The sequence below is a fragment of the Haliaeetus albicilla genome, chromosome 25 (genome assembly GCF_947461875.1).
Source record: "Haliaeetus albicilla chromosome 25, bHalAlb1.1, whole genome shotgun sequence".
In the NCBI taxonomy this organism is placed as follows: domain Eukaryota; kingdom Metazoa; phylum Chordata; class Aves; order Accipitriformes; family Accipitridae; genus Haliaeetus; species Haliaeetus albicilla.
This window is the reverse complement of record NC_091507.1, coordinates 21,591,294-21,612,348: the sequence shown is the minus strand read 5'-3', so window position 1 is coordinate 21,612,348 and position 21,055 is coordinate 21,591,294. Positions and strand designations below refer to the sequence as shown.

The window sequence follows — 21,055 nt, the reverse complement described above, 5'->3', positions numbered from 1 at the left end:
TATATATATATTCACACACAAATGGGTTGCGTGTCATGGTACGTATTTGAACCCGAATCATCTCCCTGTAAATGCTGATTGCAGGGTGACTAGCTTTTTCTGGCAAAATCACTCACACAAAAATATATGGAACTGTTTCTATGCATGAAGTTAAAGCTTATATATATTTCTTTGCTGTTTAAGTTAAAAAAATAGGTTGATATCATTACGTTTTCTGTCTAGATATACATCAAGTCCTTGCTTTGAATCTCGTCGTTAGTTAAAGGCTTAGAAACCTGCTTTTAGAAGGCTTTGCACTAATTTCCTTTCTTTGCATTAAGAAACAGCAGTTATTAAAATTAGTGCCCTTGAGTTGTCCTCAGGTCACACTGTCTCTCCGGGTGTGCATGAAAAGAGCAGGAAGGATGTTAAATTTAGTTACTGGGTTTGATCTTGAGATGGGAATGATACTTCCAGGACAAAACCATCATGGGAAACACCATTCAAAATACTTCAAACCAGATTTGTGCAACAGATGGGGAGTGTGGTGTTGCAGCCCGTAGAGGGATTTATTCAGCCCATCAGTACATGCCTTTCTGGGCAGCTGACCAGAATAAGCACATCTCCTGGCCGGTCAGTAGATGACCGAGGTAGATGACTTTGAGGCCATGCAAAAGGTACCTTCAGGCTCATTCATTAGCTAGCAGTCAAGATAAATACTCATTCTGTCTGCTTGTCAGGAAATAGTGCTCTGCCACTCAGTCTCAAGCAGATGAATTGTCCTTACTTCCCCTGTAGGCAGAATAGGTCTTCGAGGGCAAAGGATGGTATTTTATACAACCTTGACTCCTTCTATTGTTGGACACAGTCAGCAGCTGTAGATAGCAGTAGTTGGAAATTTTGGGAATTTGGAAGTGACCATAAAAATGACCATATGTGTTAAGACCAAGAGTCTGTCTAACTGGTATTTCATCTTTGCTTATGACCACTGAAAGGAAAAAATGAAGTAAGTATATGTGATGCCCCGATACTCTCCTAGTGTCTGCCTGTTTTCAGCTTAGAGTATTTTCTGAACCTGATGTGGTTTGTCTGTTTGGATCGCTTTCAAACACTTGCACTGTCTCACTGGGATTCACATAAGCTTGTCCATCTGTGCCAGCCTTTGGCAAAGCGTTCCACCAGTGCAGTAGCCACCACGTGATAAATTGCTTCCTTTTGTTTAACTCTGGCTCCCAGTACCGTCACTGATGACTCCAGTTCTTGCACTGAAAGGGAAAGTGATCAGTCAGTTCCCTTCCACCTTTTCCCTCCCTGCCAGTGCACTGTATCCCTGCTAAGTCATCTCTTTCCCAGAAAGAAGAGTGCTAACACATAGAGTTGTTTCTCTTGTAGCTGCTGCTGCATACTTTGATCATCCCTGTTCCCTTCTCTGAACCTTTCCAAGTTCTAGTTTAATCTTTTTGAGATGAAGGGACTAAAACTGTGTATTGCATGGAGGTCAGGCGAGTCATTGATGGGCTGTTTCAGGAAAGGTGGTGTTTTAGCAAAGGTAGGGACGTAAAGTGGATGCTGCTACATAAAAGGCTTCCATCAATCCAAGTTGAGCACCTCTCTGCTAGAAAATCTAAATTAAGGGTGTTTTATAAAACTTAGAAAGAAATGGTTGGTCTTTTGGTGTCATATTGTAAGCAGCAGTAGAAGTTGAAATGTTGAAATCATCCCTTAGCACTTCAGGCATTTCTTTCTTCTTTTAGGCTATAAAAGACGTAAAGGAAAACTTGCCATTATTTTTCATTCCTGTCTAAAGTGAATGTATCAAACAAATATTTCACTAATAGTAAAAAGTAGGGAAAATTCAAGGACAAATTTAAAATGTTTTGCAAATTTGAGTCTTGTGGTTCTAGCTCAATTTATGCTTATGTAGGTGCGTAACACAATTAGATGAAAAGTTTCAGTTTTGAACATCACCAGCATGTATTGTGTTGTTTTGGAGTTCAAACTGTTGGAAAGTTTTGTTTTGTTTTGTCATTTTGTGTTTTGTTTGCTTGTTTCCAAGAAAACATCAATTTGACTTTTTTCCAGAAACATTTTTGTATTGATTTTTGGTATCTGAGCTTCTCTATTCTACTGTGTAAGAACTTGCTTTTTAGTATTGAAGCCTGAATTTCTTTTTTAATTATATACATGCTTTATTTTCTTTCTTGACTTACATCACATGTGACATTTTTGTCTTAATTTGTACCCTCTGTTTTAAGTAGAAAATCGTTGATTTTTTTTTATTATTGTTATAGTGTAAGTTATTCACAAATACACTGTGACAGGAGGCAATTCCCTTATACTGCGATATTTCTAATGTACTTCTCTTGCCTTATTTAGGAAACCACTGATTGCTTGTGTGGAGAAACAGCTGCTAGGAGAACACTTATCAGCTATTTTGCAAAAAGGTATTTTTTTTTTTTAATTAATGTAATATCTGATAACAGATTCTCATACTCTGCAATAACTATAAACTCTACAGTTTAGGAATTTAAGGAGTTATATTAGCCATGGGAAAAACTTCCACAGATAGAGAAAGCCATCCCTATGACTGTTACACCCACTGTGACAAGTAAATTGTATACGTGGAAACAAATATCTCAAATATAATTCCATATTTGTAAAGGTTGCTAAAAAAACCCTGAGCACTGCTCGTAAACATTCTGCAAAAGGCAGAACACCTTGTTGGGAAAGTACTTCAGTTGAAATAGTTTTAAAATATTATACCATAAGTCATTTCAGCCAGTTTAAACAAGGGGACATGTTAACCCTGAACGTATTGCTTACTTTAAGAAATTTAGTCTTAAAAAGTTCATATTTTTTAAGCACACTGGAGGCTCTTGTCTTTTGATGTATTTCATAGAGATTTTTCTAATATATTTCTAAATGTATTTGTGCAATTGTATTCAAATTTGCTTGCTCTTCTAATTTAATTTTTTTAGGACTTGATAACCTGCTCGATGAAAATAGAATATCAGATCTGACCCAGACATACCAGCTGTTCAGCCGGGTAAAAGGTGGGCAGCAGATCCTTTTGCAACATTGGAGTGAATACATCAAGGTATTTCAAAGATCTCTTAACTAACGTCAAAATTTATGCTGTTACCATGTATTTCTTCTATGAAAACCAAGAATAATATGTAGGTGTATGCATGATAATTCTGTTTTAAGCAAATACGGGGAGGGATGTTAATGCTTTCCCCCCGATAACAGTCACATAATGAGAAACAGCAACACCTAAGTTTTGGTTTTAAACTTCTACTTGGAAATTGCTTTCCTTGTAGGTTTGAACATTATACAAGAAGTTATTTTGTTTTGCTTTGCTCTTAAATAGAAGGACATACACATGTATTTAGAGTATGCTGGACTGTACTATGTGTTGTGTTTTGCTACAAATACCCTCAACTGTTTACATACCTGCAAAATCCAGTGAAACATCAGAATGTAGCTATTCTGCTGCAGGTTAGCAGTGCTACATGCAACCAACCTACAACAATGCTGATGAATGTTTAAGCTATTTGGAACAGAATACTCCTCTTGAAAATAATCCATCATCAAAGTTGTGTTTAGATGCTTCAGGTTTGTTTTGCTAGGCATAATATGCATATAGTACGCTGCCCCAGAGAGCTTGCACTCTAGTGCTCTTGCAAGATGAAGGCAGGAGAGCTTCACAGAAGAGATTTCTCTCTGGAGTGGATAATTCCTGATGTGGTGCTTCTCCCCTGAATCACCCATGGGTTCATCACCCTTCAGGACTAAGTGCACAACATCCGTTCGTTTCGGAGGTGCCTTTCCTGCACACCCACGTCTGGAGTTTGGCATCGTTCACCACCAGCGTGAGCCCACGGACGTGGGACTACGGTCCCCCCTCTGCCCCCCAGAACCGAGGTGGAGTTTGCTCCGCAGGGTGTCGTCCAACCCGTCGATCCGTAGGCAGCTGAGAAGGAACATCTTCCTTGCTCCCAGATCACACTCCTGAATTAACCCTTGTGCTGCCTGCCACTCCGTAGACCCTTTTGTGATCTGTTGTAACACAGTACCTGGGCAAGGTCAGCTTTATGCCAGGTTTAGTGAGCTGAAGATGCTCACAGAAAAGTCTATAGCCCAAGGAAAGAAGCAGGAGTTTGGGACAGGTAGGAAAATAAAGAAAGGACGACCAGAACCTCTCCTTTCACAGCGGCAAGTTGTTAAGTTGGCTTATCATACCTTATGTCTCACAGAATCAGACTTTTTGTGGCTTGCTTTTTAAGGCATTTTTCTACAGACTCAAAAAGCTAGAAACCATTTTCTATAGTGTCAGTGAATCTCCTCCTTTCAAACATTCTGTATGACAGAACGTGTTGAAGTGAGGCTTCAAGAACTTTTATCTTGTGAGCCAATGTAAGAAGAAGCACAGAGAGCATGCCAGGTTACTGGGGTGAAAGTCTGTGCTCTACTGTAGAAAACTTTTTATGATTTCGGAGGTGTCACTTAGCTTTCTTGTATCTCAGTTTGCCATTCGCAGAATGAGGGGAATGCCCTGCAATTTATGAACATAACCGATAGAGGCTGTGAGATGTCTAAATGCTGTGTTAATGAAGGGGAAATTGTGCGAAATGTAAGATATGATGGACTAGATGATCTTCAGAGGTCCCTTCCAACCCAAACCATTCTGCAGTACACCTATTGAATCTAAGGACCTTGGGCAGCCTTGTGTTTGGCTTCACTCTGAAATCTTACTTGAGAAAGATCTCGATGAAAGATCACAGTGCATAATTAGATATTGAAGCGGAAATTCTGAGATTTGGGAGGGATTTCCCCATCTCTCATTGACTGTTGTTGTGGCTAACATACTTCAGGTGATGAAAATACACGGATTGAGTGCTGTTTTGCTGTTTCTGTTCAGATGTTCCTCTTTCTCACCTTGGAAAACTGACCATTCTGTTTAGGGTGCTGATTAGTGTTACTAAGCAATTGTAAATAGTCTGATAGGTTAAAATCCTCCCTTACAGGATATTTTGGTTTACTAGACAAACAGTATTGTATCTCTGACTTTTAAGATAATAAATGTAGGAACAAGAAAAGAAAGTCAAGTCTGTGGCTGCTTCTTGAAAATGGGAAAGTTTTGTTTTATTGCAAGTCAGCTAGTTTTTTTTGCTTTTAAGCCCTTGCTGAAAGAGAAATCTCGGAGTGATGAGCAGCAGTTGCATTTTTGCCACCAGTTCCATCAATAGAGCTCTGTAGTGGATTTAAGAAAAATAGTGCAAAATTTTCCACTACACTTAACATTTCTGAGGCAGTTGCCATATAATTTCTTTTATATGAATCATGTAGTTCTGTATCTAACTGTGAACTTGCACTTCATAGAGTCATGTCTACTGTGTATTTTTTTATTTATTGGTTTGGTTTTTTGTTTTTCTTTTAGCTTTTGTCTTAAATGTATATAATCTTTAAATCAAACACTAATGTTTGAAATCCATTAATGTGTGTCTGGGTTTTTATTTTGAATTTCAATGCATCTCATTTTTTGAAAACTTGGAAGTCACATAAGTAGCTCTGTAAAAAAAATTATTCTTTCTAATGATATAAGGGTAAATGTGTCTGTTGGGGGAGATAGGTAGCACTCTAAAGTATTTTATTATCAAAAGTGTTTGTTTTACAGAACTTTGGGACAACAATAGTGGTTAATCCTGAAAAAGACAAGGATATGGTGCAAGAGCTACTAGATTTTAAGGATAAAGTGGACCATATCATAGAAGTGTGCTTTCAGAAAAATGAGAAATTTATAAACTTGATGAAGGAGTCCTTTGAAACATTTATCAACAAGAGACCAAATAAGCCTGCAGAATTGATAGGTACACAAATATTTTTCTGTAAAATATTTTGAAAATCTATAGAGAGCATGATAAGATAATGCTGCTGAGTGTGCTAGTGCAATAGCGGTGCAGTACGCATTCTGCTTTAGGAGACTCATTTTTGGGATACGAGGCAAAAGTTAACCTGGGAGCGTTGCGGGTTCAAAAAGCTTGGGTGTGCGGTTAGGTGTGTGCGCGACGTCCTGACGGAGCATGCCAACTTCTGCTCTCCCTCCGCTCTGCTTCTTGCACGGTGCCTGGTGCTAACAACTGCTCAGAGAGCGTAATGCTGATGCTACAAGTGGAGTAAATGGTTAGGGGGAAGAGTAGCTTTGGCAAAAAAAAAAAAGGGAACTGTTTTCAGTTGTGGTAGTAGAGGAGTTCTTCGGATGTTATGGATCTCTCAGAGAGGACTAAGTACAGCCCATCTATCTGCCTTGAAGGCTGAAGTTGGGAGAACAATTTTAAAGCCTTCAGATACAAGGAGTTTTAATAGCAAAAAAAAAAATTATTACCTTGAAGGGGCACTAGTGCTCATTAAGGGGAAAAATAATAAAAACGTCTTAAAAATACTGTTACTGGGTTTATCCCTGATCTGGCAAAAGCTGTTCTGACTGTTTTGCCTGCAGCAAAACTGGAGCTGTAGCATTTTACACCGGGAGAGGATCCCAATCCTTTGTTGTTTGTTTTTCCTCTGTACGTTCTTTTGCCTTTATTCACCTTATTTTGTGGCGTCCTTCTAAAACCAGCTTTATGTATGACAAATTGCACAACCTGGTGATACAGGTTAAAGCCATGATACGGGCTGCTGTCGTTTGGGGATTGTGGTGTTTCAGCTCCTGCAAAGGTTTCCTTCTTACGCAGAAGGTTGTGTAAGGATACTAATGTGGCTTAATAAATACATAGCTAAACTCATGGCTTAACCTTATTTCTGGCATTCTGAAGCTACTAACTTGAAAGCATTGCTTCTGTTTAAATTTTGGTACGCTCCTGTGAAGGAGCATGAGGAACATGGTAAAGGTCTACAGAAATATAGTCCTTTTTGTGTTGTTTGTTTCTGTTTCTCATAAAATACATTCATATGCATTGTACACTTCCAAAACATTGTCTTTCAACAAGTAATGTGCTTGCTACGACTATTTAAACAAAATGTAGGAATTTCTAATGCATTATTTTTCATGATTATACTGTATTCATTTTCTTGGACGGTTCCTTTTTTGTGATATTTTTCCATTATGGCAGTAGTACAGTAGGGCTCTATCAGTCCACTAAACCTAGGGATGGGAAAAAGGAAAATAGAAAATGTAACACTTGTATTTTAACATATAGTAATATTTAACTTATAGTAATATTTCAAGTGGGAGATGCTTAAGTTGGTTATTTTAGATTATTTTTTTAAAGCTGTTAAACTGTTTTATTTATTTGTAGCAAAATATGTGGATTCCAAGTTAAGAGCTGGTAATAAAGAAGCAACAGATGAAGAGCTGGAAAGAATCCTTGACAAAATCATGATCATATTTAGATTCATTCATGGTAAGAATAGCAGTTCACCGTTGATGCAGTTAAAACTGTTTTTATTGCTACTAGCAGAACTGCATTCCTCTGAATGTAAGAAATCTTTTTTAGCATGAGCTTCTGCTCGACTTGGTCTTAAATTCAGTTTGCCTTACATCTGAAGGAGCACAATAAATACACGAGGGAGGACAAACTTGTTCTATGGAGATTGGCATGTTACAGACCTTTCACAGCCTGTGAGTGGAGACCTAAGAGTTAGAGCTGTTGGTGGAAGTTTTTTCACATAAATTAACCATATCTGTAACCACAACCTCTCCTCTAATGACAGAGAACAGAAAGGATAGTGCAGATTTTCTCTTCCCTGCCCACCTCAGTATGTCGTAGGTGCAAAGTACGTGAAAACCCAGAAACTAATGACTTCTCTTTTCTCATCATGGCTGAGAATGAACACAGAGGATGACTCAGAATGATGGGAGAAAATGTTATTGCTGTGTTTTACTGCTTTTGAAATGCACTTCCCTTATGTATGTCCCTATCTGAGCAAAACCCTTGAATGTGTTAGGAGAATTTTTAATTTTTTTTCCTAGGTTGGATATCAGAAAAAAGTATGTGGTTGAGTCCAAGAGGCACATGGTCACTATTTTGAGGGAAGTGGGATGTGCATCCCAGCCTGGGGTGGAATAAGCAGGAACTACCTAATTCTGTATTAGTTTGTTCTGAAATCTGTGGGGTTCCTTCCTCATAAAATCCAAAACAAGTACAAATAATGGGAAAGCAGACAAGAAATCAGTCATAAAGTAATATCATTTGCATCAAGATTTTTTTCAAACGCAGAGGGTATTGGATGGAGATGGTGAATGAAAAGAGTATCACTGGCAACTTGTCAGCCTAAGAGATTAATTTCTGTTAATCTGAAACTTTGACCAACTCTTTTCTCTTAATATTTTTCGTAGTACTGAGCTAAAAGTGCAAATTTATTTTGAGCCATCTGGTGCGTAAGAGTCCTTTTAAGAGCAGATGAAATTAGTAGTTTCTGGGCATTGGGCTTTTTGATAGTATCTTGATGCTGCTTCATGAAAAAGCACTTCCCTAGAGGGTGGGATGGAGAAGGAAGAAGAGTATCGGAGGAATCGCTATTGGAAGGTGTTTGCAAGGAACTAGGAGGGGCTACTGTAAGCAGCGCAAATAGTGCCTTGAGTTACACTGAATTTCTTCCTCTTAAAAGTGACACAACTTGCTGATATCTTCGCACTATCAATAGAAAAGGTTTGCGGAAGCTGTGGTTTAAGGTGTGAAAGTTTGTGGGTGCCTGTATGACTTCTTTATTTCAAAAGGTGATTGGCAAACCAAGTCAGAAGACTTCTGTCAATTTTTCTTCACCTTAGGCTTTTAAAGGATATTTCTTTAATACATAGGGACACTTTTTCTTTTTTTTTATTTTAATAAATCAGACCACTGAAGGGAGAGTGTTCTTCTGGAACCCAGAATAATTTAATGTGATTTGCAGCTGATCTGATGGGAAATAACAAGGCAGCCCATGTTCCTGGGCGGGAAAAAAAAAAGAAAGAAGTAAAAATTTTGCAACATATGTTAAGAAAATAATTAAAATACAAAAAGAACAAGTTATCTAAATGTTTTTCTTCACTGTTGTGTAGTGAATATTGTTCTGATCAACATGTGTTGAGAAACGCTTGTGTCACAAACCTGAAGTGCAATGACGCAAGTAGAATGTATGATTTCAGTTGTATTTTGTTTTTGTTTCCATTTCCATACAGGTAAAGATGTGTTTGAGGCATTTTATAAGAAAGACTTGGCCAAAAGACTGCTGGTTGGAAAAAGTGCATCAGTAGATGCTGAGAAGTCCATGTTGTCAAAGCTTAAACATGGTAGGCACTTTCAGATGTGTTAAATTTTTATTACTTTTTGGCATGTAAATTGGAATCCTTATTTTCTCACGCTTTAAGAAGTGACAACCCAGATCTTAAGTAATAGCTGAGCATATCACAGCTTTCATTGTGCTCAGCGAGAACTATTGGGGTAACCTCTTAGATATGCGGCTGGTTCATTTAATGTACCTACAGAGGAGCAAAATCCTTAAAACTTGTACCTGTTTGTGAGTGCTCCATAACCTGGCAAATCTGGCTCAGCTGTCTCAGGTTAAACCTTTATTGCTTGTTCCGTGCTTCTTTGTAATTGTGGGATATTTGCTTTAATTTGTGTGACAGAATGTGGCGCTGCTTTTACCAGCAAACTGGAGGGCATGTTCAAGGACATGGAACTGTCAAAAGATGTCATGGTTCAGTTTAAGCAGGTACATTTAGCTTCTGTTTGTGTACTAAATTTTCAAGAGTGATGGGGAAGCACTTAATGGCGTTATACCTTGGATTAAGCTAAAATTAAACAAAACAGCTTTTGAGCAGGTGCTCGTCATAGTAACAGAGTCTACTTCTAGTTCTATTGATAGAATGGAATTTATTGTATATCTATTCAGAGATAACCTACTTTACAGTTTTATTTGATTCCTTTTAAAGTAAATGACAGTCTAAATACCACATAGTAATTTAGTTGTCTGACATCCTTTAAAGTCCATACCCCTTCATTCTGTAAACTGTTGCTGCTCTGATGAATTCTTTGTGAATAACCCACACCACAGAAACTCTCTGGAGGTTGCTCAGTGCACAGAAACCCTGTATGTCTCAGCCCCAAAGCTTCCAACCTGTTGATAACCAAGGAATTGCTTGGAGGAAATACTGTATATGCTGTGAACTGTTGTTGCAATTCTCCCCGGGTACCTGTTTTGGGGCCTTATTGAAGACAGGGTACTGGGGTAAAGATCTGACCCAGGACACCTGCTCCTGTAATAAAATACAGTAGTGACTTTTCTGTCCCAGGCTTTGCAGCCTGGCTTGACTGATACTATGCTCAAATTATATGAAAATGTTTTGTCTGTGGAAGTCCCAGGGGATCCTTTTTGATCTTATAGTTCTTGCCCTGGCTTCTCATCAAAAGCTTTTCTTTTGCTTTACTTGCATGTCATTGAAGTTCCTTTGACCTTAATACCCTGTAAAGACAGTGGGCTAGGGTACTTCAAGGCACGTTGTTCTTTTCTTTCTACTTCCAGCCACTTGCTGTGTTTTGAAATTGGGGAGGGGGGCATTAAATAGTCATTCAAAATCCTGGTAGAGCATGTCTAACCAAGGATGTGGCCTGTAGAAATTTTTTTATTGTTATGCTAATTTTACATTTTGAATTTAAGTATATATATTTTCTAATTTAGCATGCAGACAGTATACTTGAATTATTTTTGTCTCTTGTATTTTAGTATATGCAGAACCAAAGTGACCCAGGAAATATAGACCTGACAGTAAATATATTAACTATGGGATATTGGCCAACTTATACACCTATGGAAGTCCACTTAAATTCAGAGGTTAGTGTTTGAATTCTTCTTCTAAGTGTACTTTACAGAGTGGTTATCATAGGGTGAGCTAATGCCCGTTGTTTAATGTTTTTCTGCTAGATATTTAAGGGGTTTATCTCATTTTAAAGATTCCAAAATTGCAAAAAATAAAATGCAGTGGATAAAATCCACTTTTTTTTGGACGATTGTTTCACTTAATGTGTTTTTTTACCGTGTTAATAATAATAATAATAATATAAAATTAGTATTAAAATAAAATCAGTGTCCTGCTTAACATTGCAGTCAACCACTTAAAAGTTTAAAACAGGACAGTTCACCTTAATTTAGTCAACCTTTAACTACATTGGTTAGGTGTTTTGATCTAGCCAATAGTTATGTTACTGCACATTCTTTTTTTCTGTAAGATCCTTCCTCTGTTCCCGGCAATGTGTCACACAAAACTAGCCCCTGCATTTAAATGGCATTTGCCTGAAAAAAGATTGCTTCCAAGTTGAGAGATTTTTGCAAAGTTCCTATCGGTAGCGATTTAAGTTGAAATATGTATTCGGAGTCCTATCTCCTGCAATACCTTGCTCGACCTGAAATGTGGGGAGCACTTCAGAGGCGAAAGGTGATAGCAGGGTTCCCGTTCAGTTCAGAAGATGTGGAAGCTTTTGTGCTCTTGCTCCTGCGCCGTCTTTTTCTCCGTAGCAGACTACTTCGGAAAGATCCAATCTGAGTGACACGTCATGAAAACGGAGGGGTAAAACCCCCTTTCTTGGAAGTAAGAGGGTATAAAGTACTGGAATCAGACTTGAATCTGTATAGGACAAACTAAAGGAAGAACTGGGGAGCAGATGGCAATAGTCAGTGTATAGGTGTGAGATGTACGCTTTTCGTCTGGTGACTTCTTGGTCAAAGCCCAGGACAAAACTAGTACTCATTTTTGAGGTTTAAAGCCCTTTACAGGGGGTTTATTTTACTTTTATTTAAAACAAACAAACAAAAAAAGAAGAAGAAAAAAAAGAACTTAAAAGCTATTTTTGAATTGAGACTTTCTTTTGTGCATAATAGTACCAGTGTACTTGAGAGCAGAATTTTGCTCTTTGGATTTAGTTTTTCCATGCAAAAACACTTATTATGAAACATTGCTGAGGAGAATAAAGAAATTACATGTGTGAAATCATCCAGCATCACTGCACTGGTATAATGTTAATAAACATTTTTCTCTCTGCTTTACAGATGATAAAGCTTCAAGAGGTATTTAAAACCTTTTACCTGGGAAAACACAGTGGTCGAAAACTTCAGTGGCAGACCACTTTAGGGCATGCTGTCCTAAAGGCGGAATTTAAGGAAGTGAGTTTGCTTGTTTTAATGCTTAGACTGTTGGGATAAAATTTAAGTCAATTATTTGGAATCTAGTCATGTATTGTATTTTTTATAAAGGTAGTAACATTTTTGTGGAGGAACAATCACAATTCAGTATTGTTATTTTGTATAGAAAGTAGGCTTTTTATAAATAAACTGAAATACTACGTAGCTAACAGAAGACAACAATGTGATACCTTTTGGTAACATTTGTGTTACTTGATAGGAATAGTTGCTCAGTCGAATAAAGAAAGTTGTAATAAAGTAAGAAATTAATGAAAGAAAAAGAATGCAGCATCCTTCTATTTTTAATATGGAATTGTTTTGATCATAGAAATAGTGGTGATGCTTTTAGTGTGCTTCACTGATACAAAAAGAGACTGAAGAGTGTTAGTCATGTAATGACTGTGGTTAAAATTTAAATGCTTGTTGAATTATTTAAGTCTTAAATAACCACATTGTTTCTTAATGTGGTTTTGTTTTGTCTCATGGAGTACTTTGCCTTGCTAATAATGCAGCTTAATTGAGCCAGGGCAAAGACAAAAAAACCCTGAATTCTTTTACTAACTCATTGTGAATATGTAACTTAGAGGTTTAGGCATTATGTAACAGTAAGATGGATAGGTTTGTAGTTGTTGATTGACTAAACCAAAATTATCTTTTGTTTCTTTCATATTTGGTTCAATGCCAAGATTTCTTTTGTGTTAGTTTGCGCATCTCTATAAAATGAAACTTGGGTGAAGTATGAAGAGATTCGCCGTTGATGGCAGCAAAGCCAGAATTTCATATATTGTAAGGAAAATGAAGTAAATACAAGGCCATTCTAATGAGCTTCTGCTGTGTGCTGTACTGCTACTGTTAGAGGAGGAAAAAAAAAAGAGGTTTTAAAAATGTCCTGTTTCCTCAATACTGCATTCAGGCAGATTCTTCTGTGTGCTAGACATTCTAAAATGCACATCTTTTCTTCTAGAAATAGAAAAAGGAATGTATAGCTTCTGTAACTTGTCAGATTTGGGGGATACAATAGAAAATGCTCTGAGTATTATTTCTAATTATTTGATATTTCTTTTTTAGGGAAAGAAAGAATTTCAAGTATCACTCTTTCAGACACTAGTGTTGCTTATGTTTAATGAAGGAGATGAATTCAGTTTTGAAGAAATTAAAATGGCCACTGGTGTAGGTAGGAAGAATACTTTTCTAATTCTTAAATTTATTCATCAACTGATTGCCAGTTGTGATTTGGTATGCAAAGGCCTAATTTTAAGAAATTTGCTATGATCATTAGGACAAACTTTATGAGTCAATAGTATATAGACACCAAAAGAGATGAGGAAAACACACTGCTGGTACTTCCTAGTGTAGATAAAAGAGATGCTTCACAAAATTAATAGTGAGAGCTGTGTAGCATATGGTACTACTAACAACCTATTAGACTTAAAAAATGTATCATTGCAATTCTTAAAATTCAAGTGGTGATAAAGCCTGTTGTCTGTACACATTATTTTTTTGTTCCTTTACAGTTTCAAATACTATATTTTGAAAATGATCTGTTTTAGAATGCTGTCATTATGGGGTGATTCAAGAGAGTATTTTCAGTTGAACTGTTCTGAGAGCTTGCCCACCTGTATTCCATGACTGTTGCTGGAGTGCCCATTTACAGTAGGTCTGATTTGTTAAGAAGAACAGTGTCCTGGTAGGGTGTATACTTGGTAGCTGTCTCCCTCTGCACTTGAAAGCCAAAGGCAGAACGGACAAAGAAAACTGAGGAAAAGTATCATTTTCTTTTTAACCGTCTGCAGTATCTGCCTTCTGTGTTCTTATGCTCTTGGATGATTTTTTTTTCCCCCCGAATTTTTACCCTTCCTTGAATTAGTTACAGCCATTGGCATTAAAAATGATAACACTATCATCCTTTTACTCTCTGGAACTTCTGCATCAACCAGCAGGTTATACCCAGTAGCCCTTCACATGTTGAATCTTAAGACCAACCCAGTACAGCAACTGCTGAAAGAGTATTTGAACCCATACAAGTACTAAAATAATGTGAATATATTTACTAAAATACTGTAAAATGGGGATATCGGGAATCCCTGTGGCTCAGAATGATGCGTTGCAGAAGGCAGTACAGCCTGGGTGCTCCAGCTTGTCAGCATCAGTGCTTCAAGTTGCTTAGTCATCCACTCCATTAATGCTAGGGGAGCTGAAGAAAACTAATGCCAGTGTGAATGATAAGCATGAGGATAGTCCAGAGAGGCTCATTAGGTCAGAGTACAGTGGTTACAGAACAAACATAAGTTCACGCAAGCCTGATCCAGATCCTGCTTTCTCATCTTGTATTGCTGTACCTTGGAGCTTGCATTCTGGCTGCCTGACAGCAACAGATAAAATCTGCTGCATGGAAATCCATTCCGTTATAGCACAATAGAAAGGATTTCAGTAGACTGTTTTTAAGGCAGCTGGCTACAATTGATAGTTGGGAGCTACCTGTATTATGTTATGTCATTGCACTGAGTGCCATGTCTGTGTTTCTCTCCCCTGTGGGGAAATAGTATAGGAATGCAGGTAAGGAGGACAGTTCATGGTCCATGGGGTTCCTGTGGGGCCAGGATGAATGACATAAAATCTCTGTCTTCCCAGGCTCTACCTATCCAAGGCATTCGCAGCTGCTTTAGAGAGGTCCCATTCCCACCCAGCAGTCTCCCTAATTCCAGAGAAGAGGCAACTCTTATGGCCAGAAATTATGTCAGAAATAGGTCCCACACTGCGCCCTTCCTGCCTCCTGCTACTTGGATGATCCTTTCGCTCAGCAGTACCTGGCCGCAGGCTGCCCTCCTGGCTAGTTCGAAAAGAACAGTGATTCAGTTATTAGAAAAAGCAGCTGAATTTGTGATGCACCACAAAGGGCAGAGGTGCAGACGGCCAGAGTCTCAGAGACCACCCTGCATGAACCAGAGGTCCTAGCTCATGGGTACAAATTACAGGACGTGGTAGAAATCCTGGAGGGCAAAACCTGGGCAGTAGGGTTGCCATAGAAACTGTTTCTAAATGTTCTAAACACCATGTGCAGGGCTCAACAGACAGGCAGAACTGCAATGTATGTTTGAAAAAATGACATACAGAAGAAGTTCTGGATTTATTAGGCAGTAGGAAAGCCTTTGAAACAAGGGGAACCTGTACAAGAAGGGTGGGCTTCATCTAAATTGAAAGGGAGTTGCTGGCACATTTTAATGTTTTAGAAAGTCTGTAGGGTTTGTCAGACTTCTTCCTCCACCATCTAAAAATAACATAGTGGATCTGAGAAGAGTTCGGAGAATGGCAATAAAGATGGAAGACATGGGACAGCTTCTTTAGAAGGAACAGTTGTATGTGCTAGGACTAAACTTAAATAGACCAAAAGGTAAAGAATAAAGTGATAAGGATTTGTTTTCTTACTCAAAAAAAGCTAGAGGGCAAAAAACTGAAATGAGCACATGGTGAAAACTAAACAGCATGTTGTAAAAGCTGAAAGTTTACAGAGTTCAAGGGGACAGGTTCAGGGAAGAGCAAAGCACTGAAGGTTTCTCAACACATAGAAACCACCTCTGGCTTAGGAAGTCCTTGAGCCCTCAGTGATTGGAGACTGAGAGAGCGGTAGGATGGGGAGAGGAGGAAGAGCAGGGAAGTGTGGAGCTGTATTAGCTCTATTTGCTCTTATATGCTGCTCTGTGCTCATCTGCTCGTGGCCACTGCTGGAGACAGTGCTGGGCTAGATGGACCTTCTGGCCCAGGGTGCCTGTTCTTCGGTTCTAAACTAAACACCGAAAGGAATACTGAACCTCCCAACTCTGAAGAACTGGCCCTAATCACTTCCTTTACTTTGGCGTTCACATGTGCCAGCTCTTTCTGGGAGGTGGTGGAAACCTTGTGCAGTTGTTAGTGAATTAACATTTGTTTATGTTGAGACCCTATTATGAGGCGTTACCCAGTCTTTGCATATTTGTGTTTACTGCAGAAGAGTTCAGAGGGCCACGTACGTGCCATAGGGCAGAATGAAATATTGCAAGTTGAAGTGTCAGTAAGGGGTTTAGAACAGATGAGTAAATCAGACAGTAAATTAGACCACCACCAGCTGAATAGTATTCACCCTGAAGCTTTACAGGAATCTGTCTAGATTATAATTTAAGTGAGCCTTGGTGCAAGCTTGACAAGAGCAATGCTAAATTTCTAATCTATTTTTTATGTTCATGGGTTAATTCTGCAGATTACTGCAGGGTAGCACCTCTGTACTGGGAAGAACAGAATTGGTAGGCCCATGGATAAGTGTATATTAGGGAAAAGCCAGCATGATTTATGTGATGCATGATTTTCCTTTCAAATTCTTTGAGACAGTCAGCAAGCATATGCACAATCATAATTGTGCACTTGGCTTTTTAAAAGTTCTTGATAGGAGCTCCTCACAAGCTCTAAAATAAACTAAGTTTTCATGGCTTAAGAGGGAAGTTTCTCTTAGGGGTGAATAACTCATTAAAAGACAGAAAAGAATAGGTAGAAATGAATGGGCAGCTTTCACAGTGAAAGGAAGCTCTTATTTGGGATCCCCAGGTATTACTCAACATGGCCATTAATGATCTGACGAAGATGAATACTGATGTGACAGAATTTGGTGCCAATTCCTGAGGAAGGTCAAATCTGAAACATGTAAAAAAAAGTTAGAAAAGGATCTCATACTGTTGAATGATTGGAAGATCAAATGCCATCCAGTTACATTGCACTTGAGCACTAGATTGCAAAACCTTTCTTTTAATTTTTAGGCTAAAACTATGTTCAGGAGATCCAATACGTTTGGTGATAATTTTGTATTGTGAATAAAAGTATTCCAGAGGTTGCAGAGGCTGTTTTATTGCAAAATCTTGATACAAGACTTTGCAACCTAATTATTAGAATGTTTTAGACTTCATTTTATCTACTTGTCCAAATGCTTTTAGCTTTAAATCTTACTAGATAAAATTTTCCTCACCCACTTGTTTCTACTTCTTTCCTGTTGTGGGGGAAGTTTGTGACTGTCACAGCTGTCAGCTCTACCTTCTCACAAAACATCTTCCTATCAATTTAGACTTCTGGTTTTTTATTTTATTATGTATTTTCTGGTGTGTGTTAAAACTAGTGATGAAATCATAAAATGGGTGGCTTGAGTTTCTTGTCGTCAGCTCATTTTTTTTCTTCTAAAGTCCCCTTACTACCAAACAAAACTGAAGCAATAAAACCAGGCTCACATTAATGTGCAAACTTTTCTGACACTACTTTTGGATGGAAAGCTCACTGAGATGAGCTGGAGTCTGTCTTCCTGACACGCACCATTCTGTGCACGCTCTCAGCACTTACCTATGAAAGATGTGAGACCAAGCTTGAAGGCTGTGAGCTGATACCTAATTGGAACTTTGCTGGAAGAAGGTGTTAAGATAAAACCAGTAACTTTTCAGTTGTATTTCTAGATGAATCACATAAAACTCTTCATGTTAATGTTTTGTTCTGCTTTCTCCCATACTTTGAACTTTGTCACAGAGGACAGTGAATTAAGAAGAACCTTGCAGTCTTTAGCTTGTGGAAAAGCACGAGTGCTAATTAAAAATCCAAAGGGCAAGGATGTAGAAGATGGAGATAAATTCATCTTTAATGGTGATTTCAAGCATAAATTGTTTAGAATAAAGATCAACCAAATCCAAATGAAAGAAACAGTATGTATTTATTTTTTGCTTTCATTCTGTTTGTGTTAACTTTATCCACATGTCCCACATGAAGAGACAGAATCTCTGCATTTCCTCTTGTAGTTTTTGCGTATGGAGAAAGGAAACAGTTACTAAATTTTTTTGGTAGTCAGGATGACTTGCAGAGGCAATAAAAATTTCAAAACTCACTGAAATCGAAACAACTTAGGTTCCTTCCTGTGCTTGCAAATTTAAATGCCTTGTATATTAAACTGATAGGATCTTGTAGATGTTTCAGTCCACCTTAGTTTTTCTGTGGTATGGCTGAAGTGTTGGTACTATATTTTACTCATGAATGAAATGTCACCGTGTTACTTCTTCTCTTTATTTAGCAGGTAAGAGTGTTATTAAAGTCAGGGTTGTCCCTGTTTTTGCAGTGGATGTCGTTGTTGTACTTGAATCCCAATTCTTGACACAAGGTGACATGTTTTAATTGACACTGACTTGTTTCCTTTTTGCCTTTGCATATTAAAATCCCTAAAAGTCAAATTAGAGTTACATGTTCTTTCAAAAATCTGAAGTGAGTTTTTAAGATTTAGTTTAATTTATCAAATAGATTGAAAATAAGATGTACGTTATTTTTTTTCTTTACCCTTTTTCTTTATCCTTAATTTTATCTTTGGCTTGCTTTAGCAGTACACTTCAGAATCACTTAGCTCTTAGCATGCAGTAATGCATGCATCTGTCTCAAAGATGAATAAGAATACATGAGTTTCATTTCATTGTAAAGGTTAACTATAGAAATATAACTGATGAAAAAATAGCAATAAAAGGTGATATTCGTGGTGTTGCTCTTTAGGTCGAGGAACAGGTCAGCACAACTGAAAGAGTATTTCAAGACAGGCAATATCAGATTGATGCTGCTATTGTACGAATAATGAAGATGAGAAAGACACTTGGTCATAATCTCCTTGTTTCTGAATTGTATAATCAACTGAAATTTCCTGTAAAGGTAACCGATTTTGTTTTCCAAACTATCCTAGGATTATCTGAAAATGTAATATATTTTTCCATTCAGCTTGTCCATAAGAGTAAGAAATGTGAAATATGTCTGAATCAAATCCAAAGATTAAGGTATTAAAATGAGTGTGTGAACAGAAATAAGCCAGAGTATCAGTAGGAAATTATATTTAAATATTTACTATGGCACATTTTCTTATGTAGCTGTTAGCAGTCCTATTTTTAAAAACAAAATATATTTGCATTTTTATTACTAACTGCTATACTAATCTCATCTTTTCTTGTAGCCTGGAGACTTGAAAAAGAGGATTGAATCTCTCATTGACAGAGACTATATGGAGAGGGACAAAGACAACCCCAATCAGTACCACTATGTTGCATAATGGAGAAGAAATACTTTTATTTAAAAAAAAATAAAAAAACAAACCCAAAAAATAAAAACCAAAATCATCCACATATATCTTCTTCAGGACACCAAATACCTATGCTGTTCCCGACCTTCCTTTTAGCAGATTTCAGGTTGATGTATATTATTCAACCAGCTGCATGCACTGCTGTGGAAAAGAAGCAAAACAACATGTTAATTGATCATCCTTGTCAAGAGTTCTTACTAATTTTAAATGTCATGTTTTTATTTCTTTTAGTTACTCTTTTGTTCTTTTGGGTTCTTCAAAATTCAGTTTTACAGTTTTGTTTAACAATGTCATTGAAGTTTGATGGAAAGGTAAAATTACCCGTGTGAGAAATACTCCTGTGATGGATGCAAGTCTGGTTTCTTCATTTACGTGTTCCCAACTGCATCCATAAAGACCCTATATGCTGCATTCTTTAGCTACAGTGACAACTTGGGTAACTTTTTAAAAACCCTTAATTGATGAACACTTATGTACAAGCAGTGTTGTTGAAATACACTGAATTTTTGGAATTATGCACCATGAAAACCCTTAAACTTGTGTTCAGTTAATTTTCTTTCAAATTATTATAAACTTCAGTCTGGTTTGGATAAATCAGGTTTTGAAGTGAGATCTTTGAAGTGCCAAGAGGACAACTGCGTTCATGTGTGTAGTGAGTTGTTGGTTTATTTAGCTAAGATATGGATTATTATTTTATTACTACTGCTGCTGGCTTGGGTGGCAAAGTTTAGATCTGAGTCAAAGAGGCCCTACCTCATTTTAGGGCAACTGGTGTTTATCACTGTTTAGGTAATTGCCGTAACATTTAGTTTTGCCTTGAAAATAACATACAGGGAACCTACTGTACAGCGTGCTCCACTTTAAAAAACAAAAACTTTTTTTTAAAAATACTTTTATGGTCTCGATATTGTGAAAGCATAGTTTTTTGTCTTGAAAGACTACGGATTTTGTGAGTACTTTGTTACATATTGTATATATGTAAGTTGATCTGAATTAAAGAATGAAAGACACTGTAGATCTGTTAGGTAATTGTAACTGTAAGGAAGACACCTTTTGTGGTAATACTTACAAGACTCTGTTTATTTTCCGGATTTGCATACTGGTGTGTTTCATTCTGAAAAAGAGCTACCAAAGGAGTTTTGATCATGGCATAAATGAGAATTTAACTGAGCAATATTTTCTCGAGAGAAACCTTAATAAATTTATGTAACATGGGGTTTGTGCATCGATTAAAAGGCCACCACCTCTTCTTGAAGTAAACATCACTAAGAGTTGACATCTTGTGGATTTACGTATTAAAGTCCTTATTCTGTCATCTGGTGTCATTAATTGTATTGCATTCTTCTGAATTATTTTTGTTCCCTTTGTGTTTAGAAACTAAACACATTTAGTTTATTGTATTTAAAGCGTATTTAATATTGTAATTTAATGTAGACTTATTTTAATATTTGAATCTTCAGTTAATGCAAATAAAATCTTTGATGCATATTAAATATATTAATTTCTTAGCCTTTGTGGGAATGTGGCACTTCAGTTTATTTGTGCAGTTTGTTCTTTAGTGTTAATCATACCATTCACCTTGTAATGCACTTTCTGTGCAAATGGAAGCTGATCAGATCCATCTTGCTAGACTTTTAAAACAAAAAGGAGTATGTGCCTCACAGAACTGTAATGGCCAGAGGGTTTATCCACACAGAAATTTGGCAGTAGTATGCAGTAACTGATACCAAGCAGTGAATGTGTACTGCCTTCCCTTTCTGAACCCCAGCTTCCTGGTTCAGCGATTTTAAACAATAGACTAAAAGC

The 21,055-nt window shown here is 37.4% G+C and overlaps 1 protein-coding gene across 1 annotated transcript in view; it reads left to right on the top strand.

Annotated features, from left to right (window-relative positions):
* CUL4A (cullin 4A) overlaps positions 1–20,764 on the top strand; it is a 36,988-nt gene extending 16,224 nt beyond the window's left edge. Inside the window, exons 9-20 of the mRNA XM_069770220.1 lie at positions 2,356–2,423; positions 2,958–3,076; positions 5,657–5,849; positions 7,278–7,382; positions 9,140–9,250; positions 9,590–9,675; positions 10,687–10,794; positions 12,007–12,120; positions 13,207–13,312; positions 17,674–17,846; positions 18,676–18,828; positions 19,124–20,764. Of these exons, the coding sequence (XP_069626321.1) occupies positions 2,356–2,423; positions 2,958–3,076; positions 5,657–5,849; positions 7,278–7,382; positions 9,140–9,250; positions 9,590–9,675; positions 10,687–10,794; positions 12,007–12,120; positions 13,207–13,312; positions 17,674–17,846; positions 18,676–18,828; positions 19,124–19,219 (1,432 nt within the window). The 3' untranslated portion in view covers positions 19,220–20,764. The remainder of the gene's footprint in view (positions 1–2,355; positions 2,424–2,957; positions 3,077–5,656; positions 5,850–7,277; positions 7,383–9,139; positions 9,251–9,589; positions 9,676–10,686; positions 10,795–12,006; positions 12,121–13,206; positions 13,313–17,673; positions 17,847–18,675; positions 18,829–19,123) is intronic.
* The last annotated feature ends 291 nt before the right edge of the window (positions 20,765–21,055 follow it).